This window comes from Sapajus apella, unplaced genomic scaffold, assembly GCF_009761245.1.
Source record: "Sapajus apella isolate SASKATOON/1434 unplaced genomic scaffold, GSC_monkey_1.0 scaffold29, whole genome shotgun sequence".
Classification (NCBI taxonomy): Eukaryota; Metazoa; Chordata; class Mammalia; order Primates; family Cebidae; genus Sapajus; species Sapajus apella.
The window spans coordinates 20744153-20771099 of record NW_022436969.1 but is presented as its reverse complement, the minus strand read 5'-3'; the positions used below and the strand labels follow the sequence as shown (position 1 = coordinate 20771099).

At 41.0% G+C, this 26947-nt stretch overlaps 1 protein-coding gene and 1 long non-coding RNA gene across 3 annotated transcripts in view; one reads left to right on the top strand and one right to left on the bottom strand.

Moving 5' to 3' along the window:
* Positions 1-14700, bottom strand: part of VAPA (VAMP associated protein A) — a 44461-nt gene extending 29761 nt beyond the window's left edge. For both annotated transcript variants that reach the window (XM_032293390.1, XM_032293392.1), the window contains exon 1: positions 14019-14700. In XM_032293390.1, coding sequence (XP_032149281.1) covers positions 14019-14097 — 79 coding nt within the window. In that variant the 5' untranslated portion in view covers positions 14098-14700. The remainder of the gene's footprint in view (positions 1-14018) is intronic.
* Positions 14701-20182: 5482 nt separating this feature from the next.
* Positions 20183-20666, top strand: LOC116561542. Its single transcript, XR_004273477.1, has 2 exons — positions 20183-20299; positions 20332-20666. It is a non-coding gene; the product is annotated as an uncharacterized LOC116561542 (long non-coding RNA).
* Positions 20667-26947: the final 6281 nt, after the last annotated feature.

Here is a 26947-nt window from a genome sequence, read left to right as displayed (position 1 = left end):
AGAAAATGCTTCTAAAATGTAGCTTAAGAATAAACAGGCAAGGTACACGAACATTAATTTATGAGCTCTGTGACACCCATTTAGGCTAGCTACTCAGAGGTGTGTTGGAAAGACAATTCTCCATGGACCGCCATCATTTCTGCACATCTTGCAAGGAGAAGTCCTGGGGTTTTTACCCAGACTATCTTTTCAAGGATGTATTAAATAGTGAACTGTCTTAGAAGACAACACCTCCATTCTGAGGACAGGGGCAGGCGTGTTCACTGGCCAATACAATAAAGATAAGGTCTTCTTCTGTAACAAAGGTCAGGTAGGTTTCTGTGCAGCCCACTATTAAAGATTCAGTATGTGAGTAGCAACCACCTGAACTCCTCTGTCACCTCCATGGAACTTGAGGAGGGCAAGGAAAACCAAAACAAATATGAACCCCATTCCACTTGCAGTGCCATGAATTAGGTCCACTGTCTAACTCGGGAAATCTCCTGTCTTCTACCAACATCTACAAACTGCAGCAGGCTAAATTTTCAGTCTCTTCACAGTTCTTGACAAGGTCTTTGTAAATTTTTGACTATGCAGTGCAAACTAATAGGAAATCTGGATACTCTGCTCAAATACACAAACAATGTAGCCAGAACAATGCAGGTGATAAGTACCTTCAATGTTTTCAAAAGGTTTTAGCTAATTAAGTTGTATCATTGATTAAACCATTTCCCAGTTACATAAGGGTTATGCTGCTGAATATCTGTGATGTCATGTTAATCGTATATATGAAACATATATTAATACTATATAATACACAGGATATCTACTATGGCAACAGCCTAGCGTTTATCGGACACTCATGTATCAATAACTTTGTATGAACTATGTTATTTAACCCTCATAAGTCCATGAAGTAGACACTTTCATTATATTTTAATATTATATCAAGTTTACAGATGATTCAACTCAGAAAGTGAACACTAGTCCAAGGTCATATAACTTAAAGCAATGAAAGTGAGAAGTCAAACCAGGTCTGACTCTAGGGCCTGAATGTTCATAAATTTTGTATGCATAACCTAGCGGTATTTATTTTCTAATTCATACGCATTCCAGGTAGACTTCTGCAGCAATAAAGCATGAAAGTGCAGTCAAATTAGCATTATATGAAAAATATTTTTAAATGGATATTGTTATTTCTCTTGGTCACACAGGCCAACACTGAACATTTCCCAAAATAAGTATCAAGCACTCAAAAAATATTTTACATTTTACATCCAAGAAAGCCCTAAAACATTCTTATTACAAAGTTTTTAAATGATGCCATGTGAATTTATTTACCCTTACTATACATTTATTTCAAACACACTGACATATCAGACTTGATGTAAGCTCTATGAAGACTAGGACTTTGTTTCGTTAGCTGCTGTATCCCCAGTGACTAACACAATGCCTGGCATAGTAGGTACTGAATAAATAGCATTGTATAAATATTGTTGTACAAATAGAGAACTACTTTCTGGGAAAGAAAATGATTCTTAGCTCTATTTTAAAAGGTTTAGTCATTCAAGCACTAAAACATATCTCTTTATAAGATTTCACTAAAGTGAAATCAAAAAACTATGGATCCTGCAATTAATGAAAAAGACTGCACTATTTTATTTAAGCCTCAAGAGCTTTAATTACTGAAACTACCTCACTGTCCCTGCTTATCCGTATTATTATACAATCAACAAACAGTTTTAGAATAGATCATGAAAACTCTCCAAAATCCACTTAATATAGTCATGTAATCATTTTTTGTAAACCAGTATTCCCACTCTGGGAGTCTAAAGTTACAGCCTGAAAGTTACTAACAGGAAGAGAAGTCTTTTACTTCTTTTACACCATTTTCATACAATGTAGTACTGTTCTGGTCATATAGTTAGATATCCATCACTTTTACATAAACAGGTACCCAAATAAAAAGTGAAAACACTTCTTTTCATTCTTTTGGCAGCCTTCTGGGGGAAGGGAGACACTCATTTCTGTTACTGATGTTATACTATGACTTAAAAAAAAAAAAAGCATAATGTAGTATGCTCAATTAGAGGCTTAACAGCTAAAGCCATTACCTAGGTGATTGACCTCGGGTAAATCACTTCACCTCTCTATCCCAGTCTAACCTCCATTTTAGAATTGGTAGGCAAAATGATCTCTAAAGCTTCTCTCAGCTCTAAAATCATGTGACATTATGATTAACGTACTTACTGCCTTAAAAAAGTCTTCTACCCTATGGTAAAGATGGGAGATAATTCAATCCTAAACCATCACAGCTTTATTAACATTACCTTAAACATTTTAGGAGGAGTGTGTTTTAAGGTATTCTGATGCACACACTGCTCACTCTGACCTTAAACAATGCTGGTGACATAATCTTGAAAACAAGGCAGGGAAAATAGTCTTAACACAGAAGTGGAACACTTTAATTTGCAACATTTTTATACCAATTTTATGTCCTTCCACTCTAAACTGCCAAAGAAGAATAACATGTACACATACATACACTATTTGTAAAAGAACAATATTAGTGTTCAAGAATCAATGTGAAATTAGTACACACTACTTATTAATAATTTAGTATCTTTATTAAAGTAGAAACGAGTGGTCCACATCTAAAGTTGAATTTTTGGACTCTAGATAGGTAGGATGTGAAGAAACAGAAAAAAATATACATTTTTAGAGAACCTGAAATAAACTTTTATTATTATTTAGATCTAAAGTTCTTGCTAGGGGAAAAATATTTATAACATGAGAAAATGATCACAATAATCTTAACTAAAAAGATACAAGATATTAATATATAGAGTTATACACAGCAAAGTTATAAAAAGAAGTTTATCAAAATCTTAACAGTGGTTATTTTGTAAGATTGAGTATTTTTATTTGCTTTATAATATCTATACTTTTTCCATGTTCTACATTTAGCATTGATTATATCAGAAGGGACTTTTAAACATGTACCCATAGTAGCTTAATTTGCTTATAAATCCTCTTATTTGTAAAATCCTGGAAGAAAAAACTGAAAAAACTCACAACTACAGATTTTTTGAGGATCTGTTGTTAGCGGGGTTTTTCTCACTGGGAACAGTACTCAGAAAGCAAGACCAAGAGATTCTTGCCCTACAGACTTTATTTGAAAAGTAAAATTTTTTCACAGGAAAAACTAAACAGGAAGCACACTATGATTTAAAGGCACCCTATATCTTAAAAGTATGACAGTCACTCCATGTCAGATTATTCAAGAATTAAAATAAAATTATATATTCATATATACTTTACACATACACACACATACATGAAACACACAGCTATAAACTAAAAGAGCTGTCAAAACATAGGCCCATAAGAAATTTGTGACAAAGTCCTTTCACAGCAGTAATTCTTTTTTAATTAACATCTCTACTTTTTAATGGTAATTCAACCTAATCACTTCCTTAAAAGGCTGAAAGATATGTAACTAAACTTCTCCTTTAAATCTGAATTTTGAGAACAGTATCAAACATTCGTGATAACTAGTTATAAAGAACATCCCAAATACCAGAGAAAAGCAGCTAAGCATGCTATGGTATATTAATAATGCATTAAGTCAACAAAAATGATGTGGAGGTTTCTTTTACAAACATTTAAGACACCAGTTTAGACTGATTTTATAAAGTGAAATATGTGCTACAGAATAACAATTACAAAGTGAAATATGTATTACAGGATAATAATTACAGAATAATTTATTTTTATAAAGTGAAATGTTACAGAATGTGTTACAAATGTCCAGAAATTATCAAAACCAATCTCATTTAAGCAAAGAATATTTTATTATTAAAAAAAAAAAAACAACACACTGAAGAGTCATTATTATAAAAGATGTAAGCAATTCAATGGCACAGGAAACGAAGTATAACTGGCATCATAAGAATAGGCTGCATTCAAGAGAAACTAATTCCTGGGGTCACAAGACTTCTTTGCCTACATTTCTTTGCCTTCTTTCTCTCAAGTTGTTTCTACCTGCAAATCAGCCACTGTTTTGTCTCCCAGTCCATTTGACCTTGAAGGTCTAAAACCTATAACCATCCATCTATAGTTGTGTTTCAAGGTGAGGCATCAAAATTTGGTCAGTCACCAGCATATATGTTGGCTGGCCTTGAATCTAGATTATAAACAGCCTCTTCCTGTAAAACCAGGTATACTTCATTTCCTATGCCATTGAGAATGCTTATTAATAAACTCGTGTGATTTTGTTCTTAATAAGATTGGACTTCATAATTTCAGAAAACATGTTCAACTTTATGGTTCTGTGAAACATATTTCACTTTATAAAAATCATCTAGACCAGTACACCTCACTGAACCAATCATCACTGAGAGGATTGGTTATAAACTTATCTGGTGCTTAGACCTACCTGCCTCTTTAATACAATCTATGGGCAGGAACCATTCTCAGAGAAATAACTCTTCCTAAATAAATCTACCATATTTCTCACAAAGGACTATCACCTAATGCCAACAATAAGAAAAGTGGGAATACCATATTTGTATACAGTTATAATTTAACTGTAACAGGGCAGTTCTAAATTAGACCTATTTCCAGCTAAACCTTAATTTGTTAACTGTTACTGGATGATTATAAACATTAGATTTATTTTCTATTCATCTTTATATAGCTTTCCTTACTTGAAGACTTCAGACTGTAAAAATGCTTGTTATTAATAAAAAATTATACAAGAACAACAAATGAAACCTTTGATCTAATTTTCCAAAGATATCAATCAAGTGTAATAAATTCTTTTAAGTTCTTTTATAATAAAAAGCACTACACATTCCTTATAGAAATCTTGGAAAATGGCCAGGTGCTGTAGCTCACGCCTGTAATCCCAGCACTTTGGGAGGCTGAGTCAGGTGGACCATGAGGTCAAGAGGTCAAGGCCATCCTGGCCACCATGGTGAAACCCCGTCTCTACTAAAAATATAAAAATTAGCTGGGTGTGGTGGCACATGCCTGTAGTCCCAGCTACTCTGGAGGCTGAGGCAAGAAAATCACTTGAACCCGGGGGGCAGAGGTTGCAGTGAGCCAAGATCCTGCCGCAGCGCTCCAGGAAACAGAGCAAGACTCCGTCTCAAAAAAAAAAAAAAAAATTGCGGAAAATACAGAAAAGTATAAATATAAAAACAAAAAACTCTCTAATCCTGAAGTAGAGCTGAAGACCACTAATATTTTTTTCCAATCTTTTTATCATCCATACATTATCATAAACAGGCTCACATCTATGCAACTTTTCAATGAAAAGAGAAAGCTGTCACCACTAACCAACGTAACATCACAAGTGGAACAACCAGACATTACCTAAACCTGATGCGACAGAATATCACCTATGAAGCATTTTTACCGAAAAATATGAAACCTGAATCTAATCAAGCCCTTAAATCTAACTCCAATTTACGGGAAATACATATTAGGCATACATAGAACATGGGACATTCTACTACACAACTGATATGATCTTTTCAACAAGTCAATGTCATGATTTTTACAAAAGTGGAAGGAATTACTGTTTTAAGGTCAAGACAACTTAGATACATGACATTCAAATGCAATGCACAGACAAAACAGGAGTACAAGTTGGGGAAATTTCAATAGACTAAATATTAGAGGATATTAAACAATCACTTAATTTTATCAAGTGTTAATGGTACCATGATTATGCAAAGAAAATGTCCTTTTCTGATTAGAAATGCAAACTTCAATATCTAGGGATAAAATGTTATGCTATCATCCAGGATTCTTTTTTTTTAAATGCTGAGGCAAGCCAGGTATGGTGGCTCATGCCTGTAATTTCAGCACTTTGGGAGGCTGAAGCAGGAAGGAGGATTGCTCGAGACCAGAAATTCAAGATCAGCCTGGGCAACACAGCAAGACGGTCTCTTCAAAAAAACAAAATACATAATAATTAGACAGGCACAGTGGCGTGCACCTGTAGTCACAGCTACTCGGAAGGATCACTTGGGCCCTGAAGTTCAAGGCTGCAATGAGTGATGACAGCACCACTGCACCGGTGTCAGAGCGAGGGTTGCCAAAACACACACACACACACACACACACACACACGCAAACAAAAATATGTAAATAAACAAGTATGATTACGGTAAAATGTTAATCATTAAATGTACATTTAAATTTAATTTACTAAATTAAGGCATACTGAGGTTCATATAAGGTGCTCGTGAATGTTTGAACGTTTTAAACGTTTAAAACTTATTGAGTCACGTTTCAGTTACAAAAATAAACTAGTAAACAAGCATTTGCAAGTAACAGTCCTCTCTTACATTTAATTTTCTTCCAAAACTAACTTTTTTATGATCAAAAGAAAACAAGATCCATCCTATATTAACTTCCATTTCTGAAAGGCAAGTAAGATTTCACTAAATGTAAAAAGATAAAAAGAAACTATGCTGAGATGATGGATATGTCAATTTGCTTCACTATAGTAATCATTTTACTACCTATACGTACCCCATAACATCCTGTTGTATGTATACCTTAGACATACACAATAAAATTTTTTAAAGGGTTAAAAGTATAGTAAACCAACATTACACTAACCATCAAAAACTACCAAAATCTGAAGAATTACATCAAGTTTTTCCTATTCTTTATATACATTCTTCCACTTCACAGAAAAATAGCATTTTCCATACTCAATTGTCATACATTCACACCAATTTTTAAAGACAGAACACCAAAGAAATCCCCCAGTCCTACCTCTCACTTTACATATGAAAAAAGCACAAACATGAAACAACCTACCTTTAGGGTTAGTCAGCTCTTTACAAAATACCTCACCACTCCTTTACCGGAAGTACGAAGTTTTCAAAACACTATTATCTCCAAAGGCAGATGAAAACTACAACTGAGACAAGATCCAAGACTAAAAAATGAAAATTACTGGAGAAATCATCTGAGTCTTATTAATCAATAAGACTTATTAATCAATCAACACTTACTAGGCAGTCATTTTATGATGCCAGATCTTGTTACTACAGACACAAACATAAGAGAACAGTTATATACTCACTGTTCACAGCATAGTTGGGAAAGGAGAATATATAAGCACAGCTACTATCTAACATGGAAGTACTGTTATTACAAGTAAGTACAAGCTTCAACAGTGGCATAAAGGTTTGGACTGATTCTGGAAGTAAGAGACTGCCTGACAGGCATAAGGGAGGACAATATTCTGAGCAGAGCCTGTGCAAAGCATTTCAGTGGCCTGCAGTGTTTGGGAATATGGCTTCATATAGCCAAGGTTATGGACAGAAGAAAAAGAGTAGACACTGAGGTTGGAGAGGTAGGCAGTAGATTTTGGATTTTTCAAATGCATAATGAGAAAACATTCGGAGTTATTTAACCAAGGGACTAACGGTAACAGCCTCCTTTTTCCAAAGTGTAGCTCTAGCAGCAATGTGGAAGGCAGGCTAAAGAGATGACAATAAAGAAAAAAAGCCTGGGTGCGGTGGTTCACACCTGTAATGCACTTTGGGAGGCAAAGGTGGGTGGATCACCTGAGGTCAGGAGTTCAAGACCAGCCTGGCCAACATGGCGAAACCCAGTCTCTACTAAAAACACAAAAATTACCCAGGCATGGTGGTGTACACCTGTAATCCCAGCTACTCGGGAGGCTGAGGCAGGAGAATCGCTTAAACTCAGGAGGTGGAGGTTGTAGTGAGCCTAGACAGTGCTACTGCACTCCAGCCTGGGTGACAGAGCAAGACACCATCTCAAGAGAAAAAAGAAAAGAAAAGGAAACGCCTGCTGACTAGTACATACAAATAGGTAATCACCTGAGGTAAGGAAATTATCCAAAGCCCAGATCTTTCCTTGAGTAACACACCCATATAACCAAATCTACCCTCTTGTTAATAACCTGAAAGACCTAAACTTATCTACCATACCCAATGAAATCTTGATCTTCCTCCTACACCTCTCTCACACACCCCCAAATAAGATGCATTTGGTCCTCATCCAGACATCCACTGTTTCTTAGTTCAACAAACAGTACCGCCATTTCCCCAGTTATGTAAGCAGAGTTCTCAAAATTCATACCCTTTTCTCTCACTGCACATAAGAGACCACCAAGTCTTAATGGTTTGACCTAACTTTTCATCACCTCCAACACCATGACCCTAGTCCAAGGGGTCAACACTTGCCAGGACTGCTGCAGCTGTCTAATTCATCTCTTTCTCCCCTCTAAAATCATTTTACATTGCTACCAGAATTTTTTTTTTAATGCAAATGTGATGTCACTCCATTCCCTCCACCCTCACTGCTCCTCCCCTCACTTAAAAACCCTAGTGGCTTAGGATAAAAACAAATTCCCTAACTTGACCTACTAAACCAGCACTACCTTCATCTTGGCTATTTTCACCACTGCCATACCGACCTCTTTCAGTATGGTAAATGTTTCACAGTCCCTCTTGCTACAGGATCTTTGAACATGCATTTTTCTTTCTTCTTTACCAGGATAACTTTTACTCATTGTTGGTATCTTAGTTCAACTGAGACATTCTGATCAAAGATCCTTATTTTACATTCTCATGGCATTACATGCCTCTTCAGAGGTACATTTTATTCTTCTGATTATTTGATTAGTATCTATCTCTCTTGTTAGAGCTGCCCCATGAAAACATGGCTTGTGTTTTACTCACAACTGTAGTTCCAATATTTATTCATCATACCCGACATGTAGCAGATATTCAAATCTAATCATATTAGATCCATAATTGAATGAATTTTAAAAATAAATGAATTTAGAAGCAGAAACACATTAAAGAAGACAGTCAAAGGGATTATGTCAAAGATAGAAACACAGATTTTAATTATTAGATGTGCATATTGTTCCTGGTGTGAGTAATCATGATGCCACTGAAAAATAAAGTCAGGTACAATGACTCAGGCCTATAATCTCAGCATTTAGGAGGCCAAGGAGGGAGAATCACTCGAGGTCAGGAGTTCAAGACCAACGTGGGCAACATAGCAAAACCCTATATGTACGAAAATAAAAATTAGCTGGGTGTGGTAGCATGTACCTATAGATCCTCCTATTCAGGAGGATCACTTGAGGCCAGGAGGTCAATGGCTGCAAGTGAGCCAAGAATGTGCATGCTACTGCACTCCAGGTTGAGCAAAAGAGCGAGACCCCATCTCAAAAAATAAAAATAAAAAAATATGGGAAGAAGAGCAGGCTTGGGCTGTAAGAAACTAATTTATGTTGAGTTTAGAATATCTGTGGAACATTCAAATCTAAATAGTCAATAAGTTGTTAGAATATGTGCTCTTGACTGTGAAGTGTGAAATAAAACAGATTTGGGCGTGTGGCAATACACACAGAGAGCAAGGGAGATAAGAAAACCTCAAAACAACGAAACTGAACAAAGAAAGTTCAGAGATAAATGAAACCAAATCAGAACCTCAGAAACATGAGAATTTGAGAAATATGCCACAAATAAAGACAATAAATTGAGCAAAGAAGAAAATTAGAAGACAATGGTGTTACAGAAACCAAAAGAACTGAGTTTTTTTAGACAAACTGTCAGTAATGTCAAGTGCCACGGAGAAGTCAAGCAAGATAATGAGTGGAGATGATTAAGTTAGCAATAAGTGGCGAGGATAAAGATACCATGGACTAAGGAGAGAAAAAAAGGTGAAGAACTGGAAAAACAGTGAACATGGACTATTTTTCCAAAAAGTCTGAATGCAAAGGAAATGAAGGACAGGGAGAGACACATACTACAAGGAGTTATGGTCAAGGAAGTACATGTCTGCTTATTTGTTTTTAAAAACTCTGGTGTATTTATATGCTAAAACAATGAATCCAGTGATTGAAAACCTGTGGGAAAACATCTCATGGAACACAGTCTGAGTCATAAGGAATTTTACCTTAGCCAGCAAAAACAGAGGAACAAAGCAGCTTGGGTATGAGCAGGGTTTTTCTCTCCCACGGAAAAAAGTATGGATGTGTATAGATTAACAGGTGTTATAATAGGAAGTGGCACATCATGTAAGAGATCATATGCCCTATTGCAAAAAAAAAAATCCGACTTTTATTATGTGAGCAATTGAGAGCTACTTAAAAACTCTTAAGGAATAGAGTAATATGATTAAAGATTACATTCATGTTTTTAGAGGAGTTGGGGGCATTCCCCAGGTGCTGGGTATAGCCTTAGGGAAGCATGAAGAGCTGACTGGAAACACCTAAAAATGTGCTAAATATCCATCCAGAGGCGGAGTACTCTCTATTTTCCCCCCGTGCTGCTTCTCAGTGATGCGCTTCTATCCAAAGATGCAGTAGGTGATGTTGACGTCCCTTGATCCCTACAGAGCTTAATTTTCTTTGTTGATGTGTTATTGGAAGGGGGCACGTGTTCACCACAAGGGTTCTGGCTTACTTTCCTCTCTCTCTGATCATTAAGAATATATATGACATTTATGTAGCATTTTATAAACTTTCTTCTTCTTCAAACTTTCCTCCAAAACTGCTAATAGGAGCCAGGCGCGATGGCTCACACCTGTAATCCCGCACCTTGGGAGGCCGAGGCAGGTGGATCACCTGAGGTCAGAAGTTGGAGACCAGCCTGCCCAGGATGGTGAAACCCCATCTCTACTGAAAACTCAAAATTACCCGGGTGTGGTGGTGCACGCCTGTAGTTCCAGCTACTCTGGAGGCTAAGGCAGGAGAATTGCTTGAACCTGGGAGCCAGCCAGAGGCTGCAGTGAGCCAAGATCAAGCCACTGCACTCCAGCCCTGGCAACAGAGCAAGACTCCATCTCAAAACAAAACAAAACTGCTAATAGGTGGGAAAAATAAAATGTTGTGTAATATGTTATAACAGAATTTTATCATGTAAAAAAATTTTAAGACAAAAAATAATAATTTTTCACATAAAATACCAAGTTTCAAATCTGAAATCTAGGTAAAATTACTTCCCAGGTTTAAACAACAGAATTTGAAGTAAAGCAATGTCTACTTCTTTTTCTTTACTAACACAAGATATCTACTTCAGAATTCATTACATCATAAATGCACTTTTGTATGTTAAAAATTGTATAAAACAAACTTTTTTTACAATACTGAGGTATGTAGAAAAATGTACTGAACTAGTTATCCGCTTATGCAAAATTGTGCAAAATGATGTTAATTCATCTTCAAGATGATTATGTTAATACGTATACAAAAGAAAAACCATCCAATTTCAGAATGATCACCTGAGTCACTCCTGGAGAAATCGTCTCAAACTCAGAATCAAAATAACTAAAATAAACCTACTAGAAGATGACAAAGAATTCTGCAAACTATCTTTTAAAAGTCCTTCACTTAAAAATAAAATTTCTGGTAATTTAGGATAAGTCAAATTATTTTTTTAATCATAAACCACAAGTAGACTGTAGATTCTAAATGAGTCTCCTCAGTGTTGAACTGTGCATATACAAAGGTTTCCATCAAAGCAAACAATTTACCTTTGACTAAAACAATAATATTAAGGAATCAAACACCAAATGTCACCTCCCAATCCTCTCCATCTTTAAACTGAAACACACAACAAACTACTGGGCATTTAAGTACCAGGCATTCTCTCACAACAGTGTGTTTACTCAACCACTCTCTTGGCCTATACCTTCCCTGAAATGAAAAACAAGCCTTTTCCTTAAAGGCTTCCTAAGGGAGGGATGGATAGGGCACGTAGAGAAATCAGACAGGGTTGTGTCTCTCTTACACCATCTGTATACCTTTCCTTTTTCCCTTACTAGTCTTATCATTTGTACTGGCAACACAATAACAATGTGTTCCATAATCATAGCTATAATTCTCCAATACCCCCAAAGAAGGAAATACATGAATAAGTCACTGTGTAGGGTTTTTGGTTGTTTTTTTAAACCTGATTCTCTACTATTATTAGTCTCTTACTAAAGCAACATAACAACTTCCCCAAGGAGAAACCTTCAAACTCTGTGGACATTTCGTGGCCTAAAACTGGTTGTAAAGGCTTGTAAGCACCTAACGGCAATTTACACAGTTATCCAGTAGAGGAAATGTTCACTGTAAACACAGCCAGTCAAAAGATAAAAAAGAAATACTAAATCTCTCTCTCTCTCTCTCTCTCTCTCTCTCACACACACACACACACACACACACACACACACACACACAGAGAGAGAGAGAGAGGGATATCATAGAGGTTTACATTAAACTATCTCAAGACAATGGCTGAGTTAGGACATTTCATGATTCCTCAAAGGTTTTCCCCCAGCTAAAACTATGTAAAATCACACAACATACATAAACTTGCAATAAAATACATTCACTGCACCTTGTCTTAAAACCAAATCCTTACCCAACAAGTAGCTCACTCACATTTCTATTCAACAGGCCGGGAGCGGTGGCTCACGCCTGTAATCCAAGCACTTTGGAGGCCAAGGCAGGCGGATCACCTGAGGTCGGGAGTTCAAGGCCAGCCTGACCAACATGGTGAAACCCTGTCTTTATTTTTAAAAAAAGAAAAAGAAATTTGTAAATACACTAAAAAACTTGCAATGAAGTTATCCAATATCAATCTCGTAATTTCAGAATATATTTTAAATTCCTAAAACTAAAGTTTTTCCTATGGAAAACAATGTAGTTGGTTTTCTCGTTACACAACAATAAACGATTTCACTGTTTCTTTTAGCACTAGAATTACTATACACCTCACAAAAATTGTTCTCATTCAACAACTGAAATAGAAGACACTGACTTCCAAAAGGGGACTCACTTCACACTTAACTAAAGATAGGAAGGAACCTACTTTCTATTAGATGTTCACACTCTTTCAGTATTCCTTAATTACAAGACAAAAATAAAAACCTGTCCAGTTTCTAACTCTCTTTCCTAAAGTACACTACATATTGACAAGCAAACGGATCAAACAGCCCCTGGGATCGTTCCAGTATCACCAAGTCAGACTAAAAACTTATCACCGGCAGTGCTACAAAACAAACCTACAAAGTTCCAGAGCTGGGTGACAGACACCTTATCAGCCTTCTCAGAGTCTGTAAGAAACCGCAAATGTAAAGGCAAAAAAGTCACACGCACTGAAGGCTTCTCAGCAGAGGAGCTCAAACGAAGGGCTAAATAAGAGCAAGCACGCGGGTGGCACACCGAAATGTCGTAGAAGGCAGGAAGCCCCGCTACTATGAACCTACAACTCTTGCGTTCGCGGCTGACGCATCGCTCCTGCCCGCACGCGCTTTTGGCCGTGCCAACAGCACCGGGCAGCCCTCGCCGGGCACCTCCCGGGCTCCTCCGACTCCCCAGCGCGCCCTACACCTGACAGCCGAGTTATAAACAGGGCGGAAAGGTAAGGAGCGACGCCCTCCGCGGAGCCCTAGGCCGGCTGCACCCAACTCTCCCCGGGCAGGGGCTGGGGGACGGCTCTCACTCCCAAGGGGTCCCGCGCCGCGCCCTCACCTCCCCGCGCCGCTGACAGCGGGAACCGGAGACGGACGCAGCTTGCGCCACCTCCAGAGCCCACTCCCCGCCGCAGCCCCGAGGGCAAGCCCGCGGTTGCCCACCCGCCCACACCCCGCCGTAGCACGCCGTCGGCCTCGGGAGCCAAGGACGCCAGCCCCGGCCAACGGCGGCGCGGGCGGGACCGGACACCCGGGAGGCGCCCCCGCGGGACCGCAAGATGGCGGCGGCGGCGGCGGCACCAGGGCCCGACTCCCCTCCGCCTCGCCCGGGCCGGCGCGCGCACTGCAGCGCGGGCGGGCGAGAGGGAAAGAAGCCAGCCGGAGCGCGGGGCAGGCCGGCCGAGGCGGCTGCGAGGCAACCACCGGGAAAGGGCAGGCGCCGGGGCGTGGGGGAGGGGGCGCTCCCTCGGGCCGGGGCCGCCGACGTGCCCTCCGCGCCCCCCCCCCCGCCGCCAGCGGTCCGCGTCACCCACCCCACCCGGGGGTGTCCCCATCCTGCCTACCTTTGAATTTGAGGTCTGTGGGCGGGTCGAGGACCAAGATCTGCTCGTGCTTCGCCATGGCCCCGGAGGCGGACGCCATCGGAGAGACAGCGCAGAGCGGGGGCGCGCCCGCGGCGACGGTTTGCTGGCTGGGGGCGGGGAACGACGGCGGTGCCCGCTCGGCCGAGCTCTAGGACGGGGCCAGGCTCGCCGCTTCCGAGCCCTGACGCCTGCCGCTGTGTCGCGGGTCTGGCAGGCCACCCGCTGGGTCAGCAGCTCCGGGTCTCACAACTGACTCAACCCCACACCAGCCGCCGCGGCCACGCGCACTGCGATCTTCGGCGGCCCACGTGACGGTCTCTGCGTTGTCTACGTGCGCGCCCCGGCGGCCGAGAGCCCCTCGCGCTCGTCCCGCCCTCCAGGCCTGCCTAACGCGGCGCCTGGCTGCTGCGCCTGCGTGCTCGGGGCTCGCCGCGGCTCCAAGCGCAGCCCAGCTGTCAAGGGAACGGGTGTGGAAAGAGGCGGGGCAAAGGCCCGCGGGACCGACGCGATGCGCAGCCGCAGGGCTGGAGGCGCAGTCGTCTGTCACGTTGAGCTACGAGTACGAAACTAGAGAACCTGCTCTGACAGCGCATCACGGTCTTCCAGGAGGGAATGCCTAGGGAAGAGTAGTGGGAAAGCGCCCACTCACTACAACTCCCAGCATGCCTCTTGTGGGGCGGGATCTTCGCCGAGGGCCTGGCCCTGCGCGTTGCTTGCTGGGAAGTGTAGTAGTGGCTGTTTGTGGGCGGGAAGGCGAGTGAGGTCCGTTGGAGGCGAATGGGGTGGGGTTTGCGGACGCTGATTTTGCCTCTCGGAGCACGTCTAGTTTGTGCTAAAAAAGAAAAAACTTTTGAAGGCTGAAACGAGGTCCCAATGTTAGAAATATATTGATAAAATCTGCCCTGTGGAGAACAGGCGGGGGTGTGTCCGTTTGCTCTGTAATTCTATCTATCCCTCTTTTGCATTCCCTGTGATATCCAATCCAGCATCTCCTGCTTCCTGAGTTCTCTCCAGTGATGCAAAATCAGATAAGGAAACACACCCCGTCTAGGAAGCAAATGAGTCGCAGAGGAAATGTGACAAAGCACACAGAAGCTAGAAATAAAAGTCAAAATCTACACCATCGAGCCTAAGAATCTTCAGTTTTGATTAATGATGGACCCAAACCAACACAGTTGTCACGTTCACATGCTACAAAAGAAATCCATCTGCATCACTTACAATATGCTGTAGTAAACTGAACCAAATGAGAAAAATCCCAGCAGCAAAGTTGCTGACAAATCTTTAGCCGATTGCCAGGGTAGTCCGGTACAGGAATGTCAAATGAAGCGAATGTGCTGTAAATAAACCTTTATTGTATTGTATGATATGGTCTGAATTTAAATCCCTAGGAAGCGCCACGAAACAAAAGACATATTGATTGATGTTACTGCCGTGGAGCAGCACAGTTTATCTACAAAATAAATGAGACGAAACAGCAGTCTAGACATACGCACCAAGTTTTCATGTGCAATCCAGGTATCAGAGTCCATCCAGGAACAGCCTGCTGGAATCACTAACCTGGCATTCACAGAAGATGGTGCCACCCAGGAGGAATGTATCTTCAGCCATGAAGTTCCTGGGAGGATAGAGTGCTTAAGTAGTTTGAAACATATTCTAAATTTACCTTTCCTGTGATTTCTTTCTATTTGCAAAATTTATTTTGAAATGTCGATTGTCATTAAGGTAGAATACAAAAAAAAATTTTTTTATGTGAGTTAAAGTTGATTTTGTTTTAAGGAAAAAAAAGCTAAAGTTGACAATCAGTCCAAATAATAGTGTCCCACATAAGTTTAGTTGTGAATTGACAACCCTAAAGACCCTCACAAACTCCAGTATTTTGCCAGCCTAAGAACTCTCCTCCATGGGCAAGCTAGCCTAGGCTGAACCGGTCCATCCATAGCTGGAGGGACACTTCTTTTACCAGAAAGCATTTGTGAATCCCCCATGTGCAAACAGCCAACTAGCAGAATAGCATGCGGAGGAAATTCCCAGCAACTCCCCTACGGAAGGATAAATCGTCACCCATTCACCATGGGTTTAATGGGAAGCCCGAATTGGATGTATTCCAGTTTCCCAGTCTATATCATTAAGAAATCTTTGCCCATTTGAGTCCTCTATCATTGGAATTAACTGTTTTTTTCTCTTCTCAGTATTGCTTCAAAAATCATATAGGTATAGTCTTAAAATATACAAGAATTTAAAATTCTGGTATTCTAAGAATATGTGAAACATCTTGGGATTAATCCCTTATTCATATTTTAGGGCATTAGATTAATAATGACTGAGTCATCTTGACTCATCTACTTCCCATCAAATAGTGCACTATTTAAGTGGTTTGTGCTTTGGTATTTATTAGTACGTTTCTTCTAGCACTACACACTTTACAAACATCATCACACACTACTCAGAACAACTTTATAACAGTTGGCAAGTGCTACTTTCGTTATTAAATATGGAAATGAAAACGCAGATGACAGCATCTCATCTCAGTAATAGAGCTCAACCATGGGCAGGGGAAGTTGCCCAATGTTCTGTTCTGTGCATTTTTGCTCTTCCCAAAGCCACAATAAAATGACAGCCCACAGTGGTCAAGGCAACAGTTTAAAATGTAATTGATTTATCTATTGTTTAACATTTAAGCTAGGAGTAATGAACCATGGGACCTGTGTTCATTTTGTTTGTTCTTTTTAGATTGGTTAATGCAGCACAGAAAGGCCTTATATATATATACTTTTAACCATATCAAGCAACCAAATGTTTATGAGTCTAAGAGGTACAAAGGCCTTGAATATTATTTCAACCTATTTGAATCACTAATAGTATTCACCTTTGGACAGGTTATCTGTTACGGGCTTGGCAAAGATCTTTTTTTTTTAAGTTTCCAGTATAGATGGTGTCAGTACTGGAAACTTAAAAAAACTTCTCCATAGTTAAATACATTAAACTTTGCAGTAGAGATGCTCTATAATTATGAATTTGTTTATGAGCAATTCTCTGAGTAATTCACTTTGGTGAACATTTAAATAGGCATGCTTTCAATAAACGTAGAGGCAGTAAAATAAAAGTATGGGCTTTGGATCTGCACTGCTGGGTTCAAGTTCCATTTTTCACTGTGTGGTCTTTGCAGCTTACTTCACCTCTCTGTGCCTGTTTCACATCTGTAAAACGAGAATAATAATAATACCTACATTTTAGGTTTGTTACCAGGATTCAATGAGTTTCTACACATGAAGAGCTTAAAATAGTGCCTGATTCCAGCACTATTACCTTATTAATATTAAATATTAAGTTACTGCTGTGTGCCCAGCACCATGGCAGCTAATGATTCGTGGTGAGCTGATAGATGTGGTCCCTACCCTAATAGGCTTATATCCAAGAGTGAAAGACAAATGTGAAATAACTATACCATTATTTCATTTGAATTATGGTAAATATTAGGAACGAGAGAGGTCTAAGGTACTGGAAGAGTAACCCATGGGAACTGAGTTGAGGGTTTGGAGATGATCTCCTTTAGGGAGTAATAAGAAGTATCTTCTGAAGGATATCTGGATATCCAGGCAAGGGAAACAGCATATGCAAAGGCCAGGCTGACATGAGCAAGGCTCACTGCAAATTGTAAAAGAAAGGCTGATGTGTTATGGTGAATAAAGTGAGTAGTGTGTAGCAGGAGATGAGGCTGAAAAGCCAGATTATGCAGCTTGTTTTAGGTCATGTTAAGAATTTGTGTCTTTAGCATAAGAAAATAGGAAACCAGGCCGGGCGTGGTGGCTCACACCTGTAATCCAAGCACTTTGGAGGCCAAGGCGGGTGGATCACCTGAGGTCGGGAGTTCAGTACCAGCTTGACCAACATGGTGAAACCCCATCTTAAAAACAAAAATAAAAAATAAAAGAAAATAGGAAACCATCAAAGAGTTTAAACAATAGAGTCATATGAGCAATTCTTAAAAGTTCTCTTGACTACAATGTGGTGATTGGATTAGAGGGAGTAAGAGGGAATATGGGAAGAACTGTTTACATTAGTGCTATAATTCAGAAGACAGAGGATGGCCTTATAGAGAACAGTGTTGCAGGGAATGGTAGTTCAGGCGAAGGTAGACAGAATGGAGATGCAGAAAATACGAATGGGTTTGAGAGATATTTAGGTGGTAGAATCAATAGCCAATCAGCTATTGATTAGATACAGGTGTGGTAAGAGAAAGCGGGGGGGGTGTGGGGGGCAGAGAGTGAGTAATCACTCCCCTTCTTCTGGTGTGTGCAGGTGGATGAATAATGGTACCAGTCATGGAGAGAGAGGACGAAATTCTGAAGTTGGGGTGCAGGGAAGAAAAGATCACAAGGCTAGTTTAATGTAAGATACCTTTGAGACATTCATGAGGAAATGTTAAATAAGCAATAGAATGTTCTTGTGGGAACTCAGGAGCAGCAGCTCTGGGCTGAAAACTGAACCACGGTGCCTTGAGCATGAATGGTCACGGACATGTAGGAGGTCATCTAATACAGACAGAGAAACAACCAGAGCCTCGTACTCCTGCTTGGGAAACTAGAACTTTCAAATATTTCATTAAGTAGAATGAGTTAGCTTGGGTGGGAGAAAAGTGGCCAGTCGGTAGGAAAGCAGGCATGGATGGCTCACTTATCCCCATTCTGACGTCCTACAGGGATGCCTTCCTGTATTGCAGAAGCCACACCTTTGCAACTAGGCTCTTTTTTTGGAATGAAAAAATTCTGAGAGACTTAATATATCCACCTTAGTGACTCACAACATTGTACTTGACCTCATAGCTGAGGTAAAAATTCTTGAACCCTTGCAAAACTCGCACATTGCCTACTTTTCTCAGATTCTGTTCTCTTCTCAGCTCCCTCTGAATGACTGGTTTGCCAATGCCAGAGCACACTGGCAAAGAGAAAAAGCCCAACAAGCATCAGGACTCCAGAGGACTGAACCACAAGGTTTTCCCCTCACCCAGTTTTCATGCAGGGGAAGGCGATCATACACAACTTAAACAAACAAGCTGAGCACATGGCCATGGCAACTCTCATTGTTCCTATTTTTAATCTGGTCAAAGATCAATAGAATTGTAGATTTTGAAGAACTGTAAAGCTAAATCACGAAAATGAAATCACAATTCAGGAGGGACGCAGTGGCTCATGCCTGTAATCCCAGGAGTTTGAGAGGCCAAGGCAGGTGGGTCATGAGGTCAGCAGATCGAGACCATCCTGGCCAACATGGTGAAACCCCTCCTCTACTAAAAATACAAAAATTAGCCAGGTGTAGTGGTGCGCACCTGTAGTCCCAGCTATTCAGGAGGCTGAGGCAGGAGAATCACTTCAACTCAGGAGGCAGGGGCTGCAGTTAGCTGAGATCCTGCTGCAGCGCTCCAGCCTGGGTGACAGAGCGAGACTCTGTCTCAAAAAAAAAAAAAAAAAGAAATCACAATTCAGATACAAGTCATAGATTTAATTAAATGTATATGGATCGTTCTTGAAGTTTCTAGAGTTACATATAAAGGGCAATTATCAGATGTGGCTTATCACACATCAATCTTATCAGCATTGTTCGATTTCAGAAGAAACGTATTAAGGTGAAATTAGACTGTGCCCCCCAAGAAGACTTAGTAACTATGTGCTTTTGGAAACGAGTATATAAATTCCAGAGCTGTTCAGCAATGTAGTGAACAATGTCTGGTCCCTGATTGTACATTTTCTTTTGTGACATCATTAAGACAGAAGCTGAGTATCACTATAAATTATGTAAACCACCAGGCGCGGTAGCTCACGCCTGTAACCCCAGCACTTTGGGAAGCCAAGGCAGGTGGATCCCGAGATCAGGAGTTTGAGACCAGCCTGACCAACATGTTGAAACTCCATTCCTCCTAAAAATACAAAAATTAGCCAGGTCTGGTGGTGGGCATCTATAACCCCAGCTACTCAGGAGGCTGAGGCAGCAGAATCGCTTGAACCCAGGAGGTGGAGTTTGCGGTGAGCCAAGATTGTGCCGTTGCACTCCAGCCTGGGTGACAGAGCAAGACTCCATCTCAAAAAATAGAATAATTTTTTATTCTATTTATAAAAATAGAATAATATTACCCTGTACAGAATAATTCAATCTGTACAGGGTAATATTCTCATTGTCTTTATTACAAATGGTGAGTGATTAGCATGAGACCTATGACTTAATGTAAGCCCCATGAGAGCAGGGACCTCATGCCTTACGCTGTTCACTGGTATCCCTCTAGCATCTGTAACAGAGCCTGAGATATGGAAGCTGCTCAACATACATTTAGTTTTCTAATTTTTATTTTGAATTATAGTTAATTCCTGAACAGCATGGGTTTGAACTGTGTGGGTCCACTTATATGGAAATTTTCTTCCACCTCTTCCGCCCCTGAGACACCAAGACCAACCACTCCCTTCGTCTTCCTCCTCAGCCCACTCAGCGTGAAGACCATGAGGATAAAGAGCTTTACGATGATCCACTTCCACTAAATGAATTGGAAATATAGTTTTTTTCCTTATGATGTTTTTAATAACATCTGAGTCTCATCACCTTCCATAAATTTACTGATTTGCTAAATTATGATATGAATATGAAGGAGTCTCATTCTTGCATTCCCCTATGAAAAACAGATAGGAAACTAGAGTACAATATTTGTATCTAGCTCATTTTGCCTTTTCCTTTGCAATATACCATCAAAATACTGTTTTCCAAAGTAACTCTGACTAGTGCTTTTTTCTCCCACCCCTTCAATATGGTTATGTTATTCATTCATAACATAATTGTAGTAAATTCATTTATACTTTAAGTATTCCAATTTTCTCCCATCCCCATTGTTTTAACCACTCATCTTGGGAGTTTGTAAAGCATTAACGTGGCTCTAAGAGTCAACATTAGCATAGTTCTAAGTATGAACATGGTTAGCAAAGTATCTCTCCCTGAATCCTGTGACCCCATTCTCAGCACTACCATTCTTTCCCCTCTGTTCTCTCCCAACACCTGTAGGTAACCAATTTCAGCTCCTAATTTACTCTTTGGAACAAGTGAGGAGATGTATGTATATTTTCTTATATAATGAACTTTTATTTTTTGAGACAAAGTCTCGCTCTGTTGCCTAGCTGGAGTGCAGTCGCATGAACACAGCCCACTGCAGCCTCAGCCTCCTGAGCTCAAGCACTCCTGTCTCAGTCCCCTGAGTAGCTGGAACCACAGGGATGTGCCACCACGCCAGGCTAACTTTTTAATTTTTTGTAGCAACAGGGTCTCCCCATGTTGCCTAAGCTGTATAATGTTCATTTTTACTTGAAGTGTAGAATATTATACTCTTGTGCTGTGCTTTTTTCACTTATATCCTAGACATGGGATATTTGCTAGTTGTGCTAGTTGCAGTCTGTATCAGATCATAGAGCACTTCCTCGTTCTTACAGCCGCATAGTACTGCACTCAGTGGATGTTATTCAGCCACTTTTCCATGTATGGGCATTTAGGCTGTCTGTAATATCTTACAGTTAACAACCAATGAGCAAGTTGCCCAAACCCTATGTCACCCACAATGATTGCCCCATCTCCCTGCCTCAGGCTCACACCCATGACCATGTGGAGGGTTCTGTACAACCAGGTGGTAGAAGAGGAAAGAGCCCAAGCTTGCTTCATCAATTGGTCAGTTGAGTAGATGAATGCAAGGTGAAAATATTCCTGTCTCATGCCCACCCCACTGCAAGTCTTTGTGGTGAGCAATGAATAAGCTTGTGCATATGTATTTCATATTGTTGGAGGTATATCTAAAGGGTAGAGTCCTACAAATGGGACTTGTAGTTCAAAAGGTAAGAGTATATATATGTGGTTTTTGTATTGACAAATTGCCTTTTTTTTTTTTGCTTTGCTTTTTCTCCCCCAGAAGCTATATGCTTCCAAGACTAGCCCTTTAAAACAAGCATATTTTTAATTCTCTTGTCTGTAGTCTGTGCTCTGAACTCCTCAGACACTATTTTGCTAGTTTCAGACTTAGGATGGACCTATTCTTTTTGGCAGTGGGAGACTTAGGATGGACCTATTCTTTTTGGCAGTAGGAGACTTGGATGGACCTATTCTTTTTGGCAGTGGGAGACTTGGATGGACCTATTCTTTTTGGCAGTGGGAGACTTAGGATGGACCTATTCTTTTTGGCAGTGGGTTTAAATCAACCTTAGACCCCATTGCTAGCTCCCTCCATCTCCTTCCTCTGTAGTTTTTCTCATCTGTCTGTGCTCATCACATTGCATGCTAGGAATACAGCTTCGGCCAGGTGACCTACTGGGCACTGTGTTTCCTTCTTTGTGGTAGGAGATGTGAGTGCAAGAATGTATCTTTTAATCTGGAGGAGGTATCCCAGCACACTTCTGATTACTGAACCCCTGAAAGCTTTCCTAAAGTGCCAGGTCTCTGAATCTCCACTGTCCTACCAAGACCTCTCGAATGCTGGCTACCTCTTGTTTGTCCTGCCCAATCAGCATGATGTCACCCATGTAATGGATCACTGTAATGTTCCGCAGGATGTCCAGACTGTCTGGGTTTCTTCATACTATATGATGACAGAGGGTGGAAAAGTTCACAACATCCTGGAGCAAAACAGTCAATTAATGCTGCTGTCCGTTCCACATGAATACAAACTGCTGCTCTTCAAAATAGAAAAGAGCACATTTGCCAAATCAGTGGCCACATTTCATGTACCTGAGGTTTTCATCATCTGCTTTAGCAACAATACTGCTCTGCTCGGCAGCTGCAGTAGGACTGCAGCTCGGTTAGGCTTGCGGCATTCTACAGTTCAGTGACTGCAAGCGTCAGACTGGCTGAGCAAATGGAGACATGATAGGAGGGACCACCACCTTGTATCCTTTGAGGCTTTAATAGGCATTAAACCCTGTGATGCAATATTGCTTTGATTTACTAATTTGGTCCGGGGGTTGGGGGCAGCTTTAGAGGCTCCTACTTAGCCTTCCCTGTGATAGCTCCTACCCCACATACCATGGACCCAAAGAAGGTGTTATTTCAGCTGCCAGGGCCCAAGAAAATGACCACTAAGTAGAAGGGGGACAAGCGAGGGGCTGATTGTACACATATAAAACATATGACTTCAGCCAGGGCTCTAAGGTGGGATGGGGAAGGGATACACACAAGATGACATTTCTGATCTCGAGTTATTCATGTCAATTAAGACCCTGTGTCCAACAGTCTTTGCAAAGTCTGGGTTTTCCCTCCTCCCCAATATATAGTAACCCAAGTAAATGGCCGTAGGTCCCTTTGGGACAGTCCTGGGGGAATCATCATGGTATTTCTTTGCCATGTTATTGCTGCCTCCACCTTCCTGGAGACTTGGCTCTCTCTTCAGTCCATGAGCTCGGAATGTGAAAATTGACTTAGGTCTGGGAACTCAGCAAGGGAACTTGTAGAAGCAGAGGCTGCAGGGAAGAGGAGAGGTAGGGAAAGGGAAGATGTTGACCAAAGTGTACAAAGTTTCGGTTAGACTAGAAAAATACGTTTTCGTGATCTATTGTACTGCATGGTGACCACAGTTAATAATAATGTATTGCATATTTCAAAATTGCTTAAAGAATAGATGTTTTAATGTTCTTACCACAAAAAAATGGTAAGTTGGTGAGGTGATGCATGTGTTACTTGATTGAATCTTTTTTTAATGTATACATATATCAAAAAATTACATTGTACCCAATAAATATATAAAATTATCATTTGTCAATTAAAAATAATTAAAAGGCTGGGTGCAGTGGCTCATGCCTGTAATCTAGCACTTTGGAAGGCTGAGGCAGGTGGATCACTTGAGGTCAGGAGTTCGAGACCAGCCTGGCCAACATGGGGAAACACTATCTCTACTAAAAATACAAAAATTAGCTGGGCACGGTTGTGCATACCTGTAATCCCAGCTACTGGAGAGGCTGAGGCAGGAAAATCGCTTGAACCTGGGAGGCAGAGGTTGCCCAGAGCCGAGATCAGACCACTGCTCTCCAGCCTAGGCAACAAGAGTAAGACTCTGTCTCAAAAAAAAAAAAAAAAAAATTAAGAAAAAAAAGAAGATTTGATTTTTTTTTCCCCCACCCCTGTTAAAAGGACTAATATCCACAAGACAAGCAATAACAAATGCTGGTGAGGATATGGAGAAAATGCAACCATTGTACACTGCTGGGGAGAATGTAATTTTTTTTTTTTTTTTTTTTTTACTTTAAGTTCCAGGATACATGCACAGAACATGTTGGTTTGTTACATAGGTATACGTGTGCCATGGTGATTTGCTGCACCTATCTACCCGTCATTTATGTTTTAAGCCCTCCATACATCAGCTATTTGTCCTGATGCTCTCCCTCCCCTCACCCCTACCCCCAACAGGCCCCAGTGTGTGCTGTTCCCCTCCCTCGTGTCCATGTGTTCTCATTGTTCAACTTTCACTTATGAGTTAGAACATGCGATGTTTGGTTTCCTGTTCCTGTGTTAGTTTGCTGAAGATGATGGCTTCTAGCTCCATCCATGACCCTGAAAAGAACACAATCTCAATCCTTTTTTATGGCTGCATAGTATTTGCATGGTGTATATGTCCTACATTTTCCTTATCCAGCCTATAATTGATGGGCATTTGGGTTGGTTCTATGTCTTTGCTATTGTAAATAGTGCAAACATACGTGTGTGTGTCTGTCTTTATAGTAGAATGATTTATATTCCTTTGGGTATATACCCAGTAATGAGATTGCTGGGTGAAATGGTATTTCTGGTTCTAGATCCTTGAGGAATTGCCACACTGTCTTCCACAGTGGCTGAACTAATTTACATTCCCACCAATAGTGTAAAAGTGTTCCTATTTCTCCACATCCTCGCCAGCATCTGTTGTTCCCTGACCTTTCAATAATCACCATTCTGACTGGCATAAGACAGTATCTCACAATTATCATTTGTCAATTAAAAATAATTTTAAAAGAAAGCTTGATTTTTTAAAAAAGAAAACATAGTAGATATGCTTATTCCATACACAGGAACACATTGCCCTTAGATATATCTGAACTCTGACTCCTCATTTCTGTCTTGCATTTAAGCACCTTTTGCAAAAATATTTTATTCACTGGTGCATTTATTTCTTAATGACTGTAACAAATTATCACAAACTGGGTGGCTTAAAACAACAGGTGCTTTCTCACAGCTCTAGAGGCCAGAAGTCCAAAATCAAGGTGTTGACAGGGCCGTGCTCCCTTGGGAATCTCCATGGGAGAATCTGTTCTTCGCCTCTGGTGGCTGCTGGCAGGGAGCCTTGGTTTGTGGCCACATGGCTCCAGCTGCTGCTTCCATCTCCACACTGTCTTCTCAGTGTGTGTTGAATCTCCCACGTCTCTTGTCTGAGGACACTTGTGATGGCATTTGGATCACCCAGATAATCCAGGATTATCTCCTCATCTCAAGATCCTTAACTTAATCACGTCTGCAAAGGCTCTTTTCCTAATAAAGTAACATTTACAGGTTTATAGGATTAGACCCTGATGTCTTTGGGGCCACCATTCAGCCCTCTACAGCTGGTATTAATAATCTTCACGTCAGTTTAATGACTTGGTTAAAACTATCTCTGCCAAAGAACCCAAGGCGCAGAAATGTTATTATTTATTTATTTAGACACAGGGTCTCACTCTGTTGCCCAGACTAGAGTGCAGTGGTTTGATCTCAGCTCACCACAACCTCCACCTGCTGGGCTCAAGCAGTTCTCTTGCCTCAGCTTCCCGAGTAGCTGGATTTACAGGTGCATGCTACCAGACCCAGCTAATTTTTCTTTTTTGGTAGGTGAGAGTTTCACTCTTGTTGCCCAGGCTGGAGTACAGTGGAGCAATCTCAGTTCACTGCAACCTCCCTTTCCCGGTTCAAGCAATTCTCCTGCCTCAGCCTTTCAAGTAGCTGGGATTACAGGTGCCCAACATCACACCCAGATAATTTTTTTTTTTTTTTTTTTTTGGTATTTTTAGTAGAGACAGAGTTTTGCCATGTTGGCCAGGCTGGTCTCGAATTCCAGACCTCAGGTGATCCACCCACCTCAGCTTCCCAAAGTGCTGGGATTATAGGCATGAGCCACAGGGCTTGGCCAGAAACACAGTCTTTTGAAAAGCTGTTCTCGTTCCAAGTGGTATATGTTACCTATGTCTTCCCAATTTCTCAGAGAAGTCTGCCCTTCCCACCCAGGTCAGTGAGTGGATTAGATTTTTGGTTCTTAAGATGTTTTTGTCTTTTTCGGCCAGGCTTAGTGGCTCACGCCTGTAATACAAGTACTTTGGGAGGCTGAGACCAGCGGATCACTTGAGGTCAGGAGTTCAAGACCAGTCTGGCCAACATGGTGAAACCCCTTCTCTACAAAAATTAGCCAGACATGATGGCAGGTGCCTGTAATTCCAGCTACTCAGAAGCCAGAAGGCTGAACCTGGCAGGGGGAAGTTGCTGTGAACCGAGATTTCACCATTGCACTCCAGCCTGGGCAACAAAAGCGAGACTGTCTCACACACACACACACACAAAAGTGTAGGGTCCAGCCCTACAGGGTCTTGTGAGCCCCTCCCTGCTGGTATGGAGACGAGAAACTGTAGAAATAAAAGATGCAAGACACAGAGATAAAGAAAAGAGAGTTTGGGCCCAGGGGTCCACTGCCAGCCAAAGCTCGGAGTCTGGCAGTGGCCCAGAGTGCCTAGATGCTCTGACTTTTATTGAGTACAAAGCTGGGGCAGGGTAGGTAGGGCATGGCATTGGTGGTCAGTGATAGGGTCAAGTACATCACATGTCATGTAGACAGGGTCCCAAGACTTTCAGGGAGCCGAGATGAGGTAAGGAGCATAATGCGTCAGCATTATTCCATA